The 23,885-nt window shown below is 37.8% G+C and overlaps 1 protein-coding gene across 1 annotated transcript in view; it reads left to right on the top strand.

Moving 5' to 3' along the window:
• Positions 1-23,885, top strand: part of CFAP20DC (CFAP20 domain containing) — a gene marked incomplete at both ends in the record, with an annotated part of 77,963 nt that overhangs the window by 39,847 nt on the left and 14,231 nt on the right. The window contains 4 exons of the mRNA XM_082487531.1: positions 1,803-2,134; positions 5,873-6,286; positions 11,376-11,579; positions 17,611-17,672. Of these exons, the coding sequence (XP_082343657.1) occupies positions 1,803-2,134; positions 5,873-6,286; positions 11,376-11,579; positions 17,611-17,672 (1,012 nt within the window). The remainder of the gene's footprint in view (positions 1-1,802; positions 2,135-5,872; positions 6,287-11,375; positions 11,580-17,610; positions 17,673-23,885) is intronic.

Raw genomic sequence — 23,885 nt, 5'->3', positions numbered from 1 at the left:
AATAATATTGTGTTTTCTCTTATGATTTCAATTGTTTTATTCACGTACAGCCTTTCACATGTAATTCCAGTTGCCTGACTAAGAAAAATATGTTATCAGAGGAGCGTGACACAATCTTGAGTGATCAAAGACAGGAGAATTCTGCCCCAGTATCCTCCTCTAAAAAACTTCTAGTATTGATCACAATGAAAGGTTATTGGGTTTACACAAGTGAAGGGTGGTTCTTAAAAGTTTTTAATAGCCTCACTGATTTCTTGACCCTCTTGAAAAAACTAGTCCAAAGTTATTTGTAAAATAAATGGCATTAATTACATGTTCATCTTTCAAGTCTTTCATTAATTAAAAGCAAGGTGAGATTTCTATATATTTACAGAGTAGATTTTTTATGTACAGTAGACAATAATCTACGAGATGGCTTTAAACCAGCATGAGAGTTTACTTGAAAAGCCTTGGGGCTTCTGACTATAGATGGTCTTTGTGTACAGACTGAAAAATAGTCTCTTTTGGAACAAGTAGGTGCCAGCCATGAATGTACAAGATGTGTTAAGTCCCTACTTTTTGCTGGTTCCTGGTGCGAGCTACGGTTTAGGATATTACCTGGAGTTTGGTAGCTCTACTAGCTATCTTCAGTAAACTAAAAATCACAGCAACCCAATGAGACGACAGCTGTTTCTCCTGCCATTCTCATTCTTCTTTCTTTTGCCTTCATACAGGCTGGTTCAGACCCGCCCCCCAAGGCTGCTGAATCTGCCTGAAGTGACAAATATCTCTAACAAAACTAAAAGGAGTAGAATACCATAGTAAACTTACTGTCTTCTGAGATGGCAAGCATTTTATTATTGCAGTGCTACTTTATTATTATGTTTTTATTGTTTTTTATTGAGGCTTTTTTAATATGGTTGGTGGTAACTTTGTTTTATGGAGCCAGAAAGTTTCAAGATCTAGCGAATAATCCACACCACACTACCTTTAATGAAGATAAGGGAGTATTGTATACTTGGGCAATTCTCCTTTTCTCAGATGCTATTTGAGATTGGTTTTAATCAATCAAATTGACATTTTTTTCTATACCATCATTCCAAACAGTAAAATATAAGTTAACAATAAGAGTATAAAAATGGCCTTTTCACATTTATCTGGTGCACTCAATCTTTAAATCCATTTCTGTAGTTTATTGTTTGTTTTAAAATTGGCAGATTAGTACTGCCTGTATTCAGGGAAACTTGGTGAAACAGATATCTTCATACATTTTTCATGTCACACTATTTTTCATTAGAGCTGTACTTTGAAATTGAGGCTTAAACGATAAGTTCTGGACATTAAAAAAGTGTAGAATTTCACAATAAAGAAGCAGCAGGTTGTAATGTTATGAAATTTCTACCAACTATGTGTGATTATTTTTTTTAAATGTCAACCACAAAAAATGCCTATAGAAAAAGATCAGTAGCCAAATGTCATAAAATTATGTTTTCCTACAACGAAATTCAGTTGAACAGTTTCAAATCTTAACAGCTAAATAGTTTCAGATTTGCAAATTGCAGGCTTGCATATCAGATATCATAGCCTGTGGACTTTTTGAGCTATGGTCTGGAAATATGTTGATTAACCTTGCCTCACTTCGAAAGCAGCCTGATCTTTTCCGTTGTATCCTCATCACTCTTCCAACTGTGTAAATCTGATAAGCAGAATGTTTCTGTATTAGAAAAAATTATTTTCCTGTACAACTTGCAGAGAACAGTAGAGTGGCCAGGGTAACATTCAGTTTACGTATTTGGCATTAAAATAAACATTGTATGTTTCAGATGAATGGGTGTTTCCAGAAAGTTTCCCTGATAGTATTCAGTTGGATAGGAGCGAGCAGTTCGTAGCTACTGAAGATTCAGCCTGCCATAATTTCACCTCACCACAGAATGCCTCTGTTGAACATCACAGCAATGAAACAGGTGATCACCAAGTGAATAATGAAGAGATTTTCACTTTTTCATCAAGACCTCGATCAGCACCCCATGGGAAGTCTTCAAATATGTCACCAGAATGTTGCATTTTCCCTTTGGATTTGAAGCAAGATAGTAACGGAGTGCATGGGAAAACCCAAATTGAAGATGACTTTCAAGGAACTGACAGCAGTGAAGAGGTAGGCCACTTTGTGCATTTAATTCTTGACAAAGCAGTCTTCATCCTTGATGATTTGTATTTCTGCTTTATATCCTGTCTGCTTTATATCCGTCACCAAATTGGTGATGCTAATTATGAAAAATTTAATAAAATGTAATAAAAATTTTCTCCGTTTTTTTTCTGTAGTTGTGGGGGGCTCCCCGTTATCTGGGGCAGCGTATTATTTGTTAACTTAAACCCATAGACTTTGTTATTTCAAACAAAGTTCCAGAATTTTGCAATTAAATCAGTTTTAGTCAAGATAATAGTTTGTGAGCAGTGATATATGGGATACCACTCTGAAGATACAGAACTGTTTGAATTTCAAAGAATTTGTCTGTTACGCTTTAAAGATTGATAGAAGATCCCTATCTTCTTTAAAAAGTATTAAGGTATTCTATAAACTGAAAACTTTTCTTTGCCTATATGCCAGAGGTGTGCTAGGGACCAGCTTTTGTTTCATTCGTTATCTTTGGATGCAAACTGCACTTAAATAGTATCAGCACTGCCGCTGGAGATGTATTAGAGTTACAAAGCTAGAAGATAATTACATGAAACAAATCTACAGCGTGCGAAGAAATTATCAAGTTCTTCTGTCAGTCTGACTAGTACATCAGTAATTCATAGTTAAGCCTTTCTTTCAAGTGAAAGAAGTCACTGGTGAACCAACAAACTACTTGGCAGTCATGTTTTGCCCGTATTCGTCCTCTTCCTTGTACAGGTACATTCTGTGTTGCTTCTTGAAGTCAGCTCTGTACTGATAAGTCTGGATACACGTTTAATATTCAGATTCCTCTACTTTGCATTACTGAAGTAAACTAGAGAAGAATTTTATTTAAAGCACTGAAAATACAGGAAAGAGGACCCTGGAAAAGCTGTGACAGTATCTTTTTTAGCACGAGTTAAGGTATCTTTGCGAATTACCAAAATTCTGTGGCCCAACCATAACATGTTTCCCATTTTACTTCACTTACATGACAAAATATTTTTTGCCTAAGTTATGTTGAATCTTGCAGTGCTTTTTAAAAATATTTGTTAATTTTACATACTGAAATAAGCTACATTGTTTCAGGTTTTCACACTATTACTGTTTCTCATGATCATTGTATTACAGCTTTCTTTGAAATTCAAATACGTTGTGTTTGTGTGTAACACATGGATGTGTGCACACTCTTAAAATATATCAAATAAAATATCTCATCCTACAATTTAAAGAATTGCCTGTGAGCAAAAATTGCCTTTATCCTAGAAAACTTAAGTAAAAATTAGTTTTAATTAAAAAAAAAATATATTTTGCATATCTTTATAATTTAAATATCTCGGACTGGTAAAAAGTCCAAAAGTTTTCATTGGGTTATTTATGTCACTGCATCGTGAACTAAAAAATTACGGTTAACGGGGCTAACTAGTTTCATCCTAGTCAACGTTTGAAGTTAGTGGAGCTGCAAAGAATTACGTACTTTTTTATTAAATCTGTGGAAAATCAGTAGTATCTACAAAAACTATTTACTTAGTTGTAAAATATAAGGGGCAGGTTGCGCATCAGGATAAATTTCAAATAAGCGAATGTTGACTCTCTTTATGTTGAATATACTGAAAGCCATAAGATTTGCACAATAAATGTGCTAAAATTATACAGTTTTCGTAACTTTGGCTTTTGGGGAGGAAATGTTTCAGCCTGCAAACTGAAAACTGGAAGGATTTATAAATTCCCTTTAGTGGTTGCTAATTAATCCCTAAAATAGCTGAATGCTGTTATTCAATTATCAGAGTCAAATAATCAGTAAAGGATAAAAATTGCTTCTTCTCATGGAACCGTTCACCATCAAGTGACTTATTTTATAATTATGTGAGTGTCCATGCTTTCAGCTTAAATTTCTGTCAGAGAATTAGTATAATTAAACTTGTCATGGCAGCATTTATGGATTCTGTCAAACCCAGAGCAAAACCAAGAACTTCCGCTGATCGCAGGAGTTGTGTGACTGTGGTAGGTGTGACCACATGCCACATAGTGCTTTCACAAATGCTGTTTTAAGTGTAACAGGCAAGTTCATCGGTGTAGCCTTCAGTAAAGAAATTGAGAATTTTTCTGTCCTTTTATGATTCAAAGAGTAAAGGGATAAGATTAAATGAGATAATGTACCCTTACAGAGGCCGACAGCTAATTTCACACTGATACCTCAGTAATAAAGCTCAGCGTACAAAGGGACTACATCCCATCTGCTCCTAGTAGGTGGTCCTCTACTACGGTCATTAGAACGATCTTCCTAAAATTGCAACCCAGCAAGAGCAGTCAGTTTTATGTATCTGGAGCTTCACATCTGCACGTTCTTTCAAGGAATATAATACATCAGTGGAAGCGCTGATTACTCAGGAAAATCATTCTCATCTTCAGTTTACATATGATGCACTACAGTTAATCAAGCAAACATTATTGATGTTTCTGGCACCATTTCATAATTCAGTATTTAACAAATTATTCTGGAACCGAAATACATATGGCTGAAGAGACATGGAAAGGTGAAAGGGGTTTAAGCTTCAGATAAATCAATGTTATCCATCTAATGTCTGGGAAAAAATACAGTGTTTTCTTTAGTAATCTTCCATCTTAAGTTAATCTAACTTAATATGGGCTTCCAGCACAGATTTAAGATAGCTTATGGCAAATAAAAATCCATGAAAAAAGAGGGAAATACAGATTTGTGTTTCAAGGAATTTACTCAGTGAGGGAATAAAACTGTGAACTTCCAAAACGTGTATCACTAATAAAACTGAGGGATTCTTTTCTTGAATGTGTATTTCATTCTGTGTGATCCGGTCCTGGACTCGCTGAAGTCAGCAACAAACTCGCATCGCTTTCACTTGCAGTACGACTGCACCTTGGCTGTGACAGTCGTGCTGAAGATGGCACTTCAGAGTCTCACTGAATCTTGCAGTATATACTGCCCGGCAGCCCGGTGTGGTAGCACGTGGTGCAGACCAGCGCGATGAGATGAAGATGAAGCCTCTCTCATCCCTTCTTCCTTGAGAATGAGAACATTGAGGCAAACACTGGATGTGCTTCCCCATTGTTTTTCTTTCCACGTGTTCGGACTTGCTGATTGTTGTTGAGACGGAGTATGAGTGAACAACATACGCTTGATTCATGGGATATTTTGCAGAGAAATTGTTAGAAGCTTGAATATAAGGTTAACAAACTTACCTCCAGAATTCTTAGATGGTATTCAAATGGTACTGAATATGATATTCAATGATATTACCAAAGGTGAGCAAAGGGATCTCAGCAGGAGTCACTCCTTCTATGTTTAAGTTGAAGATGCAATGTGAAAATATGGGATATCAGTAATTCAATGCAAAAACATGATTGTCGTGGACTTTTTTCTTTTTTACAGCTGTAATAAACTTTATTGAAGTTATGATTATTGTATAACACGCAGGCTTGGGAAGTTACCAGCATTCTAAATTTGGACTGACATTTCGAAAACTGTAATCTTGTCTCCCTCTACTCATCTTTCTACTTTTCACTACTTGAGATGTAAGAATGTGTTTATGGTATGTTCAGTGTAGTTGCCAGGAAGAACAGCTGGCTTACAGAATCCTCCCAAATTTAGAATTAGGCAGCAGAGATTGAAGAGCCATTTTGAAATTTTTAGGTTATGCAAAACCGTATTGTGTGATGATGAGAGGAACTCACTCTTGCTTTGTTTCCTAAATTTAGGATGACAACAATGAATTCATCCAGGGTACTGACAACCTCGAGATCAGCCACAGCAGGCGAGGAACATCTGATTCAGCAGTTTTTAAAGAGATCCCGTTAACGAGTATGTCGTGGAGAAATGAATACTTGAAGAATAAGGAACACAGCAAGCGTAACCTCAAAGAGACCGTCTTATCAAAACCACAGAGTTCCACTGTGAGAAAAACAGATTCTGTTAGCTCTCAGAGCAGCTTAAAGCCTACCCTTTCTCTTTCTCCAACTGGAAGCAAATCTGAATTCTTTAAAGTAATTCCAAATGGATCTGAAAAAACTGAGAGATACGAAGGAGTTTCTGATCAATTAAAAAGATCCATCAGTAAAAAGTCTCTCAAGAAAATCTCAAGAGAAAATCCATGTCTGACAACACAGGCTTGTGTAAGTGATTCTTACTTTGAAATTAAATTATTAGATTGTATAGAGAATCTATATTAGATATACCCATTTGCATGAAGTGAGAAATAAGTCGTCTTTCATCCATATATGTTCTGGTTTCATCATAACAGTATTTACTGAGCTCAGTCTGTTGAAAGTTGATTTCGTAGGATTTTGTGGCACACAAAATAGTACACCAAATAAAACAGAAATCACAAATTTTTTATAGATAAAAAGAGGTGTCATTAAGCAACTTACCGTTTGGAAATATGTGAGTTAGAAAGTAGTTTGGGGCTGAAAGATTACAAAGGAAAATTGACAGACTTCGAATTGATATCTTAACGAGTGGCAATAGACAGAGCGTTAATCTATGTACTTCGTAGTCTCTCTGCGACAGCCCTGAAAAATAATAAATTAAGTGCCGGAGGGGCAGCAGGAAGGCCGGGTCACAGGCTGAATTGCCAGGCTACTGCTGTAAATATAAGGTGAAAGTATACGGCAGATTTAGCTGTCGTACTTGATTTCATCAAGTAGTCAAATTTTCCCATCCAGAAGCCTTTCCTTGGAGTTGTTTGATGCTTCGTTTTGTACCAGGCCACGGTCAAAATTTGAAGACAAATTTGCATGCCGCTGACTCCTTTTAATCAGTGGTTGTTTATTCTGTAAGTGCTAGGGGAACATACTTTCTAATATGAAGTCAAATATATATTTTTATTAGTTTTTATTAAGAATACTTCCAATAATTTTAAAATTAATATAATAAGCTATTTGAATGTGGCCTTTTTCTGACCACATGCATATGTAAAGCTTTTTGTGTATCTGCTGGGCAGTTTTGCAGGAGGAGACTAGTGTTCCAAGTCCCCGCGAGGTTCAAGAGAAGAAGTGCTGACATATTGTTAACTACAGTGAGACAGCACTGGAGCTTTTTGTTGGCTGTGGGCATGTAATTATTTTATTTCCGTTTTGAAACACTTCATTGTTTTAAGAATTACATGAGAAAGGAGATGTTTGTATGGAAGGGTATTAGATTGAGAGTTTACAGAGTAGTCTCTTCTAATCTGCTCATACAGAGGACTGGTAAAGAAAAAACGCTTAACCAACTCTTCCTGCGGTAGCTTTGCTAACCACTTAATACACTTCAAGGACCTGGTTGCTTGCAGTGGTTTGTTCATGTTCTAATAGAGTTCTCTATTATTAAGTTCAAATATTTTTAATTAAGAAAGAAGTACAGCCCTCTGGGTAATATTGCAAGCGTGTAGATAGCTGGTAATTAAAGTTTTCCACACGTATAACTACATTCAAACAATTCTGAATAAATCATTTGAACCTAGAAGAATGCAGATGTCATTATACATGGAAAAAAATCTTTTAAACAACAGGTTTTGTCAATCTAGCAGAAGCTTTAAGCGCTTAATAAAAATACTTTATCATAAGGGGAGGATATGCAAAAAGACAAGATAAGCTTTTAATTACTAAATGAAATATTAATTTTAGACAAATTTACAAGTATTGCAAAATTACTTCTTACATCAAAAGTTTCTCCTAAATTACAAAGTGAACTTAATCTCAAATTAAATTTTCAAATTCTTTCTTTGAAAATTGGTTAAGACAATATAAAATTTGTGAAGAGGCTTTTTTTGTAGTAGTCGTCTGAAGCTACAGAATAAATAGTCCAAACTGTTTCTCCTTTATTACAAGGAGTTTATTGTACAGGATTTTAACACCGAAAATTGTCATGACATCTATTTTCCTTTCTGAGTGTGGTATTTCTAGGCTGAGAGCATTACAAGAAAAGAAAACAGAATGACAGTTTGAAATAAGCTGGGGAAAAAAACAATTGTTTCAAATTGTTTTCTAAAAATTCAAAAAATCTATGCATCTTTCTTCATAGGTGTGAAAGAAAAGACAAGCAGGGTTGGGCGATGTTCTGCCTTTGCTAAAAAGAGAATGAGGAAAATGTTCTTTCGATGCTTAGTGCTTTTATTCTGCATAGTGCTAGTTCATATTGTCATTTTAATGACCGCATGCCAGTATATGAGGTAAGAAAGATAAGCCAAAGCTTTTCTTACAATAATCAAATATGTGCAGAAGGCTCCTATATAGGAACATTAACAGGAAATCAGCATCTTCAGGAAGATCAATAAAAGTTATAGCAGCTGTAGAGCTGGTAGAATATTAATACATCAGGGCAAAGCAGACTTTCCAGATGTAACATAGCGAGCTTTGAATGAAGCGAACAAATAACTAATTGTAACTGAGCTAATAGCTTACATTCAGTAAAGGTCTAGAAAAACCGTAATGTTTTATTTTAGGATTAAAAAAGGTAGTAATAACCACACTGTTCAAGAATGAAGCTTGGACCTCAAATGCCAGAGGTAAAAAAGGGATGGCAGCTGCGCTAACAGCTTGTCCTCATCTTACACCTTGTACAAAATGGCAAACTACGTTTATCTGTGCCACAAAGTAGCCTCTGACTGCTTGAGGTAATCCCATAGAAAAAATCTTTGCAAATACATTTGACTTCAGAATTTGAGATACATAGTAAAAAATCCAAAATGTTTGCAATGGGCAATTAATTGTCTTTTTCCCAAAGGTTTGCATACTTGCACATGCAGCTGTTTCCATGTGAACGCCCTTCAGTCGTAAATCCTGGTTTATGTGATATATTTACCACTGATGGTCAGCTTGCGGGCGCATTCCCCATCAAAGGGGGTTTACTTTATTATTTCAGTGCTAATTTTCTTTTTGACCGATTATTTGCAATTAGATGGCTTTAAGTGAAAGCTATTATCACGGTAGTCAGAACGAAACATCAAAAATATATGATAGAGTTGCTACTCCCAAATCCTAATATTGGGCAGCAATCTTTAATGAATGGTACTTTATTTCTTAACTAGAATTAAAATAGGAAGTATTATTTTGCATACTATTGAGGTAATACTGTTGATTTCTTTTATGAGGAAACAAAAATATGCTACAGGTTTTTATTCTAAAACTCTTTTTGCAAATACATAGTGAAATATTCTAGAGCTTGAGCTGAAACCCAGGTTCTGTTCATCGCATGGTGCCATTACGTGTATTACTAACAAGGAAGGGTTTCTCCATCCGTCCTTGATCCAAAGTTCCCTTCCCCTGTGCTTTGTACTGCACATCCCATACCTGGAGTTCAGCACTGTGAATGAATCTGTGATCATATCCCCAGCTGAACTTCCAGAGGGGGAATAAGTAATGTAGTATCCTTCGTGATCTGGCTTTGCTCTGAGCCCAAAGACAAAGGAAGCTGGCAGGAAAGGGGGATCGGACTAACAGCAGTGCTTTTCTGATCCTGAGAAAATACAGTTTTCTGAGGGTATATGGAACTCCCTAAAACAGAAAAAAGTACGTGTGTCACTGCAAATAACCTCCTTTTTCAGCAGTGACATCATATAATCTTTCTAGTGAAAGTGAGCACTTTGCCTGTGAAATATTAAGCAATCTACATGACAATCTAGGATCTATAGATATCTTTTGGCATGATTTCCTTGAAGTACGGAAATCAATGTCCAACGTTTGACATCTTTTGTGGGCTGTATACGTCATTCCTCTGTGGAACTGAGTAATGGAACCTATATAACACTACTCACTCTAATATATACATGAGTGTTTTTAAAAGCAAATGTCACGTTTGTGTGACATCATAGCCTGAAGTTATTGAACAATACCTTGAAGGTATTGAGCTGGACTATTTCTCTTACTAAGACAAAGCTGCATTTCAAGTTTTCTGATGTCTCAGGTGTGACCAATTCGTATTATAAACCACGCAGAAGACTTAGATATGTGTCGTATGCACAGGAATAAAGCAGTGGAGGCTGTAGTAGTAATTCCAGTGTGTAATATTTCAGTGTGTCTTCAGGGGGTAAGGTGACTTTTGTACCCCCAGAAAACACACTGAAACACTACACACTGAAGTTCATAGCAGGAAGAAGTTAGCCGTGCTCGTGTCGCTAGTACTGCTGGCTTGCTTGTGTCCTTGAGGTCTTCGCTCACCCTGTGCCTCCCCACAGCACAAGGGGCTGCGAGACTGCCCCTTCTGCCAGGAGCGTGGTAAACTCCTGCTCTGAAAGCCCCGTTCTCTTCGCTAGAACCAAAGCACTGTCCCTCTCTGGGGTACTGTTACGTAGCGTCTCGCAGCCCACTGCCCAAGTGCCAGGGATCTGAAGTCTCTGAACTCCCGGTCGCTACTTGGGTTCCCTTTTCAAGCAGAAATCCTTCGTAATTCCATTCAGCACCAAAACTAGAGCCCTCGAGTATTGGGTCTATTCCTTTGAGAAACAGCAGTCCATGTGGGCCCTTTAAAAAAGGGAAAGTTTCTCTTTACGGACAAGTTCTTTAAATGAAGGTAACGCCACAGCAGGTTGGGTGAACTTAAAAAATCTTATCATGAGGTTTTGTCTGAGGCGTAAGTACAAACTGCAAAATAGTTAAGACATGTTTTTAGCTCTTGGCCTGTGGATCAAGTTTGATGTAACAATTAGACTTACGTTAAAAATTCAACCAATGAATGTAAAGAAAAATGAAAATATAGTGATGTTTATTTTAAAATGTATACGCTAGCAAGTTACCAAAATAACTTTTAAAATTTAGTGCTGACGTGTAGCTTTGCAGAGAAATTTTATGCTGTGCTTGACAAATAACTAAGTGTTATGTTGATGGTGTTTATGATACTATGATAACTCTGTGATTGGGTTTATTTCAAGATTGGCATTTAATGCTTTAGCAATTTTAGCTGCTGGATTCTTTAACTTCTGAAAGCCTGCTTTTATCTTCTAATTGCAGTGGAACAGCAACTTCACCAAACAGCCTGGATCCAAACTACAGTCCATAGCAGTGTTTGTGTTCTTCTTCCTTCCTGTAATTGCGTGTAAATATGCTCGATCTTCATAGCTGAACAGAAATCTGTTAACTAATCTTTTCTAGTAAACATTTTGTTTCTCTTTCAGTATTTTAGCTTCTTTAAGATTCCCCAAATATTCTCCAGCATAACTGTTTCACGCATATATTCTGTTTCGTGATCCTGCCTATATTGTTGACTTTTTTCCATTTTATTTCACAGGAGTATGACTGGAAAAACTACCAGTCAAATAGACTGAGTTCATCTGAACTACAGATGCTGGCTAGCATGAAGAGACAACAAAATGAAGAATTGAGGGATACTGGGATCTCGCATGGGCTGAGCGCATCGCAGATAGACGACTGCAATGTTAGCATAAGTACAAGCAGTGATGACACAGCAACCTGGAACTCTTGTCTCCCACCAGTAAGTCTAAACCCACAGTATTTTCTCTATATAGTTTCTATCAGTTTCGAGACTCAGGGGTCTTGAATATTAAAATGCCTTTGAGTAGCTTTGAAATTTAAGGTATCATTACCAAACATTTTTTAGAACTTAGCAAGTAAAACACGCAACCAAAACACGTGCACTTTCAGCAGGTTCTGTGGTACCACCATGGACAAAGAGCTAATCTATTATATATATTCCCTCCTCGTATCCTGAATAATCACGTAGGCTGTACAGCTTGTCCCAATAGTGGCTGACAACCTGCAGGTGTGTGATATAGTACTTAAAAATAGTTCCAGAATGAATGAAACCCAGATATACCAGTCAGCAACGGCATTATAGAGTGAGTAATGGAAAATAATTGCTTCTTACAATGATAGTCTCATTGCTGAAAAGCTAACTTTTTAAAGGACTGAAGCAGGAGATCAGCGGCAAAAGTCTGCGGTAGTTCTGAGCACTTAGTATGTGATCCTTCTGTATTTTACACCTTGTATTATTATTTTGCCTGGTGGTACAAAATCACACACAGCTGCAACTATGTGACAGAGCATTGTTATAAGATGCAGAGGAGTATTTGTTACAGTCCACTGAAGAATATTCAGCGTATGAAATCGCAGAATAACTTTTCAGCAGCTATATAAAGGTACTTGCAGGAGCTGCTGTAAAACTAGGTAACCTCATACTCCGTTTATATCTCAGGATCATAGTTCTTGTTTTATTATAGGTGAAACAATAATAAACAGTGAGCATGGCTTAAGTAAAGCACACAACTCTGAGAGACAGATCCAACATTAGAAGAGTAAACACTGCTACGTTGCCCCGATATAAACTATTGTAGGGTCAGTGCTGTAAAATGTTAGGTGCAAATTCACTCCAGGGATGTACAGGGCCCAAACAGAGACCTGTAGTAGCAATCCTCCGTAGTGAACGATCCACACAGCGTTGGAACTTTGTGGTATGCTGGTGCGTGAAGGCTTCAAAAGAGAAGAGATGTATCGATAAGTGGGTAGTTGTACAAATGAGAACTTGGTTTACAGAGTAATATTTTGCATTATATCAGAGCAACGTTAGTTGGTTTTAACTATTTGAGATATATCAACATTACACATTTAGTTGATTTCATCATATATCCAATGCGTTTTCTCAGTACTCATTAGATAGACTCAAACATGGTGTAAATCTGCAAGACTGGACAAATGGAGCTCAATTAAATAAAGAGAATAGCAGTCTCATTAATTTCTGAGTAGTTTAATTATAAGGAAATTGATAAGAATATTTAGACATGTCAGGTTTGGTTAATACAAATTACATGACTAAAAGAAAATGAACTTTTAAAGTAAAATGTACTGCTCTAGTATTCAGTGAAGCACAATGTGATTGTAAAGACAGTTCTTTGATCTTACTGCCTTGATCAGATTCTGTAGCTTCAGAAGCATCACTCGAAAAAAGCGTTTAGATATAATAGGTTAGTCATTTAAATTGTAATTTAATATAGCTGTAGCTTTTCATAATAGTCCTTTGTGGCCATCTTTCGCTACATAAATCAAGTGTAAAAGGCAACATATTTGTCTTTGAGAGAGAAGTTTTTCAAGTCTCATTCACTTGACTGAAGTGTTGGTGCGTCCTACGCATACAGCCTTGTCAGGTTTCTCCTCTCCAGTTTGCAAGGTGGGCGTTGAGGTTTTAAGCTTTAATAGCAAGAACGTCATTTCCGGAAGAGGTAATTTCAAAAGCAAACCTAATCTTTCTCAGGTAAGGATTAACCGCTTAATCCGTCGCTACAACCAACGCTGCTGAAACTCAGCTTCCACCGTCTTCCCTACCTGTATACCTCTGCCTTTATGCAAAGGGACTCTCTGTACCAGTACAATATCAGTTAGTCCACAGTATCTATTGATTTACTTCATATTTTCTTTGCTGAGATAGCTGCCATGGCACCAGCTATTTGTAGATGTGGCGTATGGACTTGTGTTTAGTGATGTAATTGCATTCCAATATTTGGAAAAATACAGAGTAGTCATGTGAGGGTGCTAATTCATTTTCTATAATCATCCCAAGTTGTTTAACACAGAAGCTTTTAAAAGAGTAGTTGGGGGCATTTTTGGTATGCTGGTGTTAAATTTTATTATATTTTTATATGCCTACAGCATTTCTGAAGACTTTGAGAGTAGTGATGCTGTGCCAGTATTCAAATGGGTAGCTGAAATGAAAAAGTTAGCATCAGGCAGTTAGTCTGGTGGCATTGTCAAGACAGTGAAAACCTGGTGTGGGGTTTAAAGGGTGGTAATGTGGTTAATGATAGTCAAGGTCATTTTATAGAAAACACATCCTGTTCAAAGAATCTAATTTTATTGATAAAGTTACCGTTGGTAAGGGAACTGCTTAGATGTAACATGTTAAGAGCATTGTAAATATTTGTTTAAAAATGAGCAGCATACAATATTGATAAAGCACCCCTTGAATGAACTTAGAACTGGTCAACTGAAAAATATCAAAGGCGGTCAGCAGGGAATTGTCTGCGAGTGGAGTATATTCAGAGGGACCCGGTGCATGGTTCATTCAGTTTTAGAACTGATGTTCAGTGGGTTTTGTTGGTCATCTACAGTTTAATAGCCTGTCATATACATCTGATCATGAGTAGATCTAATTCTTCCCTCTGGCTTTCAAATCTGTCAGATAACTTCACATAGCTGTTTTCAGTGCATCCCCGCACGTAGTATTCACACGTGCAGTAAATGTGTCGCTGCACACACAGGTAGTCTACGTAACTGAGAGAGCAAAACGCAGCCTAGTTGGAGTGATTAGAACACGTTCAAAGGTCGCTCCTTCTGGATTTCGGTCTTCTGCCATGCACGGTCTTGCTCTAAGACTTAAAATGAGTAAACTCATTGCTTCTTCAGCTTCCACTTTTTACCAAGAAGTGTTCGTCATAAGTACATTTCCTTCTTATATATATTATGTAAAAAACATATGTGTAGAATAAAAGCAAATTTGTTTTTATGTCACTGATCTTTAGCACCACCATCAAGTTGAGTCAAGAGAATTTGCAAATCATCAATCCTTCCAAAATCGGATGTGCAAACTTCAGAAAAGTTTGTGTGTGTCTGTAGCCATCTTCGAGTTGATTTTAGCAGTGCAGTAAGAAATAGAAATAATCCTCATAGTGTAGTTTGAGAAATTAAGGACAGCTTGAAATTCTTGTCATGATTAAACTTTCATGCTTACATGGGTTTCCAGGTTGTATCTTTCTGATTATTTAAATCAGTAGTAGCTATTGCTTTCTCTTATGTTCTTCAAAGATAAGTAAGCAGTATTTTTATTCCGGATTTTCTTTCCTTTTATACAACATTTTTGTCCCTTAGTGGAATCTATGGCAACAGCTCCACCAGAAGGCAGCTTTTTGTGTATCTTTCAGTTTGAAATACCTATGATTTTTTGCAATGCAGGGAACAGTGAACTTCTGTATCAAAGTCATATTTTATATATAAAATACATTTCTAGTGATTTTATTTTTTCCATCACTTGCCATTGTTAGTCTGATTTCCACATTCATTGAAAATTCTCATGTTACTGACTCTAATGAATCTCGGAAACCCTTCTGAATGTGAAGGCACATAGATCAATCATATTGCTACGTTGCAGCTAGAACAGATGTCCTTAAACAACTATAAAACGGATACACTAAAACCGTATTTTATAACCTATGATAGTTTATGAAGAACTGAATATATACTGTCAGGAGATATCGTTGAAATGTAAGTTGTTTAGCAGCTGCTGTAAACTATGACAGCCAAAAAGGAATAAAATAGCTCTGAATTTTATACATTACCCAGCATAGCTATCAGTTATAAATATGAAAAACTTCTATTTTAAAATGTATTTACTTTGAAGGAGAGTTGTAAACCCTCGTAACATGTGGGGGGGGCATAGTTCCAAATCAATAATATGCGAACGTAGAACTAAATATTTTAAGAGACTGTATTTGACTGTGTCTTAACTGAATGTTTTCTTAAACCTTAAGGTCTATGAAATTCCATGTTAGCTTTGCGACAATATGAAAGACACACTTCTGTATCTCGCAGAGTATAATGTGAGGTTTATACCCGCACGTATACAGGTTATCCGAGAAAATTTGCAAAGCTTACAAGACATTTCTGCCTAAATGCCTTGCTTTGTTCTAGAGATCCAGTAAGACCTTCCTGCCCTGTCAGCGAATTGACCCATTCAGCTTCTTGGATAGCTGTTCCCACACCGCAGACACCACTTCAGATAGAACCCAACCATTCTGGAGCGAGACCATATAGAAGAGAAGTCAGGATATCTTCTTCCATGTGGTCCCTGATTCTCGGTCAGAAATGCAGAGGAGGAGGAGGATTCTCCTAGATTGCTCATTGATATATCCTAGAAGCTTGTAGCAGTATAATGCAGACTCCAAAATATGTTCACCACTAAGACCTGTCTTTCACGTGAGGAGTACTCAAAGCGAAGAAAGATTACCTGTTCCCAAAGCAACTTCCTAAATATAAATTCAGTCACATATGCCTTGATCTGCAGAATATCTGAAAGGGTACTTCCAGGTTCATACCTAATTTGTGGAAGATCTTCTGGCCTCCTTTGTGACGATTCAGAAAAGAAGGCCACTTAACACAAAAATGGTCTGGCAGAACTGAAGTCTGACAGACAAGAGGAGTGATATTTAAACCCAGAATTATTCCAACAGAGAGCTCAGTTTGACAAGCCCTGGAGGGATCCGTTCACATCAAGTCAAATTGCAAAACTGAGGCAGACTATTCTTTACTATGAAATGAGACTAAAAATTATTTAGACAGATATTCTGGTTCATAGACTGACTAATTCACTTTCTGTCTCATCCTCAGTCTTCCACTAGCCATCATTTGGGAATTGCGCTATCCGCCACCAGGCAGTGACTCACATTTGGCAGTAATTAGGATGTCATTCATCCTGAACGTATATTTTACAACATACCTCCGCACTTCCTGAAACCATGAGAACACACTCATTTTTACATTGATTCCTGTAAAAAGGCAATTGCTTTCATAATGCTTAGTATTTATTTTTAGCATTTCATGTACTAAATCTTTAGTATTGTTAAGGTGTGCTTGTATTTTCACTTCTTTTGCATTTGCCTCAGTGATTTGTTTAGAACTGCCTTTGAGGTGTGTGATAATTGGGGGGGGGTCTCTTCCAGGAGCACTACATATATACTGAGAGAAAATGTATTTTGAATTTTAGAATTCTCGACTTTTTATACCAGTTTATGAATACTGGTCTTTCTTGCAAATAACTGTTCTTCATGCCATAAACCAAATGTAGTTTAAAAGCTTTGGGGCCCGTTCTTGCAATGGGTAGGTAAGATTTGAAGATTATGGAAAATAATCATATTTTGTATGAATATTCATACAGTCCACTGTTAGCTATTCATGAGCAGCTTAATCCAGGTTTCAAATTGGCAGTGCCGTAGGGAAGCGTATGTGCTTCAGCAAACTTCTTTGGGACTGCTGAGATTGCTGTTAATGGTGCTCGTGAGGAGAGAGGAGCCGTGCCTGCCAGCCCGCTTAGCTCGGGCTCCGCACTCTCTCCTTTGAGGAGCGGTTGGTTCTGCCCAGACCCAACTACGCGTTCCTGCACCGTGCTGCCTATGCACGTACACTCCAGGCTCTCCTGTCAGAGAAGGCTTTGCCACCCGTCCCTCTCCGTTTCCTGACTCTGTCCCAACACTCGCACAGGCAGCAGAGAAATGACCACGTGGCCGACTCCTGAATTCATATGTATTTCCACCCAGACAAGAATCAGCGGTTAAGTTGTACTTCTGCACAGTTAGGATCTGAATATCCCTTTTAAATTTCACAGGTAAGAAAAAAGACTGTAAAATTCTAATGTCAGAAGCTGCAAACGTGTATTCTCATGAAGGATCTCTTACATATTTTTAAACATTCTGAAAGAATATTTGCTAAGTTGTTTTCTCACTATGATTTTTTGTTTTCCGTAGCCCGTCAGTCAGGAGCATCACTATCAGAAAGAAATGAGCCCACTTTCTCATTCCAACCCACGGTAAGATTCCACTTATAGCCCAGGCAGCAAGGATTCAGTTGAGAGTTCTGAATATTAAATGTGACATTGTTTGATTTAATCTTAAATCTCTTTTCAGTTGCAACCTCCTCTCAGAAGGCTTTACTATTGCTCGTTTTAGTCATTGTCTGCAGGATGTCGGCATTGTCCTGGAACGCAGAACTGAATTCTGTGTTTTGGATGATCGCTGTGTACTTAAAGTACCTGACGCAGGGCTCGCTCCTGCACCCGCTTTGATGCGTGAGCCAGCAGATCTTCCTCATCTCACGTACAGGCACTCTCACTTACTTCTTTCTCCCACTCTCACTTACTTCTTTCTCCCTCTCTCCCTCTCTCCCTCTCTGCTTTGAAGGCTTAGAACTGGGATTCTGTACGTGACTGTAGGTGTCAGGGAATCCATTTGTTACAAAAGGTTTTAATGGTACTTATTTAGAGGGGCTTTCTTAATAGCTAGCCCAGTCAGGAGAGGCTGTTCCAACGCCGTGGGATAGTTCAAAGGGGTCCTGTCTACAACATGTTTTGGTTGTCAGGTTTTTACTTGATCTGTTTTGTTTGGAATCAGCAACAAAATCCCTGTGACTTTAATATAAGGTGAGATGGGGATTTGAAGACAAGGGGAGAGGCTGGCTAGGGAGAAATAATCAAATTGAGGCCACCAAAATTAATTGTCCGGTTTCAGAACTGCCTTGTGCCTGTGAAACCCCAACATCATTTTGTCAGTTTTTTAACAGCCGGAACAAGAGGTCTACTTATTTTAAAAAGTAGTCCTGTTTCACTTTCTCATGGTGTGATTAATGTGGATTTTGCTTGTCCAGATTTTAACTAGACAATGTATGTGTGTTGGATGGCACAGGAGGAGAGGATGTTTCAGATAATTCTTTATCTTTTAAAAACAGTCTGAAATGTTTTATGATAGCGCAGAGCCAGTCAGTTGTGCAGGATAATACGCATTTCTCAAGGTGTTTTCAGTCACTTGTCTCACTTGCCTTCCACATTTTTATTATCTTCTTGTTAGATTTTGTGAAGTGAACACTGTGAAACTGGCTGTGCATGTTCACCCAGATGCATCAGTTACTGCAGCATGCAGCCCTACGTTTCCTAGTGCACACAGTGTCTTACTGGAGCTACAAGTATAACCCTGGATTCCTGTTCCCTTTCACATGTAAATCAAAGTGTCCGTGTTGGTCTAGAAAGCCATCTGCCTTGGGTGCTCGTTATCAAAGGAACTATCTCTATCCGTGTGAATTGTTACAGTGGCTGAAGTGGACAGAGACGCTTGACTGTGGTCCACAGAATAAGATATCAGGTACCTCGTGACTGACGCTTTGTTGAGGACTCTTTATTCCAGAATCGATTTCATAATTCTGATGGCATTAGAATTGCCTGTATTTTAGTGCAAGCTACATTGTTTGTCTTCTTTTTGTCCATACATCGGTTGAGTCAGGTTTTATTAAGTTATTTTTATGCATGTGCTAAGGCAATTTGGTACTCAGTACGTTTTATATACTGAAAAACAGAATAAACGCCATTATCTGTAAAAATAAAGCGTTTCATCATATCAAGTTAATACGATCAACAATGAAAACTTGTATTCCACGTAATAAAATTTGAAGCAAAGTAGTATAAATTATGACTTAGTTCTTATGCTATTTTAATCCAGTACACACAGTAGACTTAAACTTCTTTAGAAATCCTTTTTGAGAAATGCAGGCAAAGTATTCGTAAAATACCTGACTGCGAGAGCATCATAAATTCAGTAGCCCTTATGAACTGCCAGAAAAGCATTATTGGGCTGTAAATACAGAAGATGACAAAATTATGAGGTCAGTTTGCATCATGATATAAAAACTGGAGATGATGTGACTTGAATACCGTTATTCACATCATTAACTTCTATTTATAATGGAAAACTCTGTAATGTTTTTCACAGAGGGTGTGTACCTAAATGAGAGGGAGATAAAATTCATGGTAATTCTATAACTTTGTTCCTAACTGTTTTTAAAGCCAATTTTAACAGGAAATGTATGAGCAACTGGAGAATGTCTATATCTTTATAAGCCTACTGTAGCTATGTAAGGGAACACACAGACTATTTGAAAAATTGATGTATGGAGATGAGTGAGTATAAATGCCATGGCATGAAGACAGTTACGTGATGCACTTACTGAAGCAACAAATAGTTTGTTGTAAAGAGCGATAAAGAATTCGACAGGTCTCAAGTAACTTTAAAAAGTGTAGTAGTGGTATTTTCTGGGAAATGAGAAGAGCAATGCGGCAGCTATTGTCCAGTAAATGTAGTTTCTGTCCATAATAAGATAAAAGAACAAGCCAGGAAAGAAAGCACCTGTGAAGATAATGGAAATACAGTCAATAAAAAGACCCAGATAGGCTCATTTTCCATTGGTTCCACTGGGTAAAGGTCGTAAGTCTGCCAAGAACATTGCTACTGCAATACAAATCACCTCCACGTCATGCTGCTTTGCAAGGCGTAGAACCAGTTAATGAAAGGAGACGGGCTGACAGCAGAGGCTGCAGAGCCGGGCGAGCCAGACGATGTGCAGTCTTTCAGGCCTCAGCTGTGCGCTTCCCCCGACTGATACCTGTATGGTCCCGGCTGAACTCTATTTCTGCCTCCAGTGCAGGGACTGGAAATCGCTGTGCACCCTGCACCTACTTCGTAAGCATTTGTCCTCCAAAATATTTGTGTGTCGTTAGAAGGCTTGGAAGTTTCATTAAAGGAAGTGCTGAAAGAAAGTAAATATTCTAGAGGAATTTCAGCCATACTGAACTGTAAAATGTAGAGCTGCTCTCTGAAAAAGGTCACTTGAGCCTAATTTTATGAAGATTTTCTGAACTTCTACAGATGCTCTCCAGAAAATTTCTCTCTGATAAGAGCTGATTTTTCACTCTTTGAGAGAGGGTTTTTTAATAAGTTGGAGGCATTTATAAGCATTGCCTCACCAGATTCTCCGTTGGCATCCTACTCAACTCTTCCCAAGCTACCAAATAAAATTTGTTCCTCCAAAGTTCAAACAGCTGTTCCCCAGAAACTGCACTAAAGTAGGGCGTGAATATTTCAGCATTTCATTGGCTATACTTTCACAAGAAGTATATTTTACTGAAGTAATTTCATACAAAATGTACATAGCCGGATTATCAGTTAGGTTTCACCCAGACGTTTGACTACGTGTTAAAAAAAAGGTATTCACATAGTGAATTGTGGGCACAGAGATTTGATGGTAGGCAATGTCTGTCTGATTTGGACTATAGCCAAGACTATAACATCAGCACATAAAACACGGGCATCGTTTTATGAGAAAGTCTATTGATCGGTGGTCTCAACCCAAAGAATGAGTGATCAAGCTGTGTTTCATTCATAAATAAAAATAATTGTTAAACTGAGGTTTAATTTGTTGTCCCTATTGGGTTTCGTATGTTAACAGCTCTAAAATCAGCAGCCTTCCCAAACTACTCCATATATGTGGGGCTGACAGCTTTTCCAAGGGTGGTTGGAACCAGCGGAAGCTAATTAGTGCATCAGTCAATGAAAGGGCTCTTTTGAAGTATTGTCTGTGCCTCTGCTGTGGGCTCGGTCAGGGTTACCTGCACAGAAGTACCAGACGTAAGGAGAACTCTACTCCCTTGGTGGTTCCACTTCTGGCTCCTCTGGGCTGCTGGAAGCTCACGCTGGTATGTTACAGTTGCTCTGAAGTGGTAGGAGTCAGGACCGTCCTCAAGACAGTCCAGCAGCTAACTTCTGAAATGAGCTAGATTGGTCTGCTCTGTACGTGCGAGTCAGTCGCTTCTTCCATGGGATTTTTTCTGTTTCAATTAGATTCCGTCAGTGGGTTTGCTGTGAATGAAAAAGAAACCTCTTAAAACTAAGGAGCACACGAGGTCTCTAAAATTTTAAGGAAAACCAGTGATATTAAGAAGTGTTTGCTAAAATTGCTAAATGGAAATATGATGCAATTCAGGCTAGCGTTTTGTCTGGATTTGTGTTTTATCTATAAAAAGTGTCACCACTGTACTGTGGTTTAAATCCTGTGTGGCTTTGCCACTTGCGGATGCGACAGAAGGCTCCTTGTGTCTATCACTGGCTGATAAGGGCTGCAGGCTTTGACAGCTGGTTGCTAGTCATTGACCTCGCTTTGCATGGGCTTGGTACGGGCTGACTAAAGCAAGCTGTCTTGTCGTTGTAACCTACATGTGTTACGTTAGACCGATTAGGATGTCATCGTTCCTCTACAATCTATAAAAACAACCCAAAAAAACCCTAACAATGTTTTCTTCCCTTTTTTGGTGAAGGTGTTGCTTCAATTATGATCACCGTTATAGAGTTGAGATTTATCATCACGAAAGATGACTTGCAGATTAACATGTTTGAGGAGGACAGTAACTATAAACTTTACAGCAAAAGTTGCAGGTTTTACCTTAAGATAAAAAAAGCAGAACTCATATCCTTAATTACTGCTTTATTACATTATTTATTACAATGTTATTTTCTTATTTTTGTAATGATAAGCGTGCATAGTAGTTCAGACAATCATTAAATGGATAAATATGTTTCTTTAAATGCATTTTGACTTCTTTTCAAACTTGATTATTGGTAAAATTCTGGTCAATTAGTCAAATATAATGAAGACCTCTTTCTATGCGTAGCTCTGACCACTCTCTATTGATTTTAGGAAATAAATTCTTTCTTTTGCTTTCTTTAAAAGTTTCTGCTAGGGACGTCTTTTTTTAGAACCTATGGTTGCCATAAATGTTACCATTATCGTGGCACCTGAAATTTGCATAATATAGCTATGGTTCCAGCACAAAAACACATCTTCTGCAAACTCTCGAGTATTAAAAGTGTGGTCAGCTTTGAGACTCCCATTCCAGTACTCTCATCTGTCCCAGGTGAAAAATAAAGTTCCAATAGCTGATGCGTGTGTTGTTATACCATGGAGAGATTCAGTAAGATTATACTCACCTACAAAATGGTGCAGTAAAAGAAGGATTGTAGTTATAATATGTAGTTGCACTACACCAAAACTTCTCCAACATGCATGCTCTGAAATTCAGACACAAAAGGTCTTTGTCTCACGTATTTCCAATCAAAGGCTTAAATAGTAGAATAACTTAAAGTTAAGAAGCAGTTTTAAAGATTGAGTTTTGCAAACAAAGAAGCATATTTATTTTTATGATTCATTACAAGATCAAAGTTATACAACTCCATTACTGCTGCAAAACAGACAATATTACATTATGAAGTATTATAAAATTATACAACAGTTGTCAAAATAAGTGAACAAGAAGAATGTATCACAAAATGTGCTTTGGTTTTTCATTGTGCTTGTTCGGTTACTTTACTCATCCACAAAATAGAGTAATTTGCAAGAGGTCTCCCAGTCGTTAATCTGAATTAGCAAAGTTCTGCTGCGTTTGTCAGGCTATAATATGCATGAAAAAGAACATGACAAAAGAAGCAAATGGCCCAGGAAACATCTAATTGAAAAGGTTAAAATTTTTAATCATGATGGTAAAAAGCTTAGCTGCAGAAAGGTTGTTGAGAACCGAGTGGCTAACATGTAAAAGCTTGTTAAAATAATCCCAAAATGGCTTTCCCTTGTGTGGGAATCTGAGAACATGAAAAAGTGTCAGCATACGTGCGCAGGGTTTGAATATAAAGCGTGGCAAATGCTTCCAAACATGCTGTTGCATCTGTGTTAGTGTAACGCAGATGATCTCTTTTGTGCCTGTGAAACCCCAACATCTGTGTTAGTGTAACGCAGATGATCTCTTTTTTCCTTTGTAGCTTCAGGACTTACTGAGAATATTTTTTTATTGGTTCCACCCTTTTTCTGAATATTCCTGGGCCGTTCAAACAGTGTTGTCTGACCGTGCTTATATGTAGAGATGATGGAGAATAGGCAGTACAAGATTGTAGATGCCTCTAAGATCTCTTGGGTGGAAAGGAAGAGAGAGGTGTTATGTGTAACTAGTCGGGGTTTCCCTCTTGGCAGTCTCTCCTCCAGTACGCAGCTGAGCGGCTGTTGCCCTTTGCCAGCGTGTCTTCTCCCAGGGGATCTCCCGTGGTTACAGATGAGAAGACACGTTGGTCCAGCCACAAGCCAGCATCTCGGGTCTGAGTCCAGCTTCTGACAACTCTTCGAGCCTTGGGGATTTTAGGGTAGTTCACAGGGCAGG

The sequence above is a fragment of the Vanellus vanellus genome (assembly GCF_965231255.1).
Source record: "Vanellus vanellus genome assembly, chromosome: 9".
Taxonomy (NCBI): Eukaryota; Metazoa; Chordata; class Aves; order Charadriiformes; family Charadriidae; genus Vanellus; species Vanellus vanellus.
Note: the sequence above shows the minus strand (reverse complement) of the source record. Positions and strands in the feature narration are given on the sequence as shown.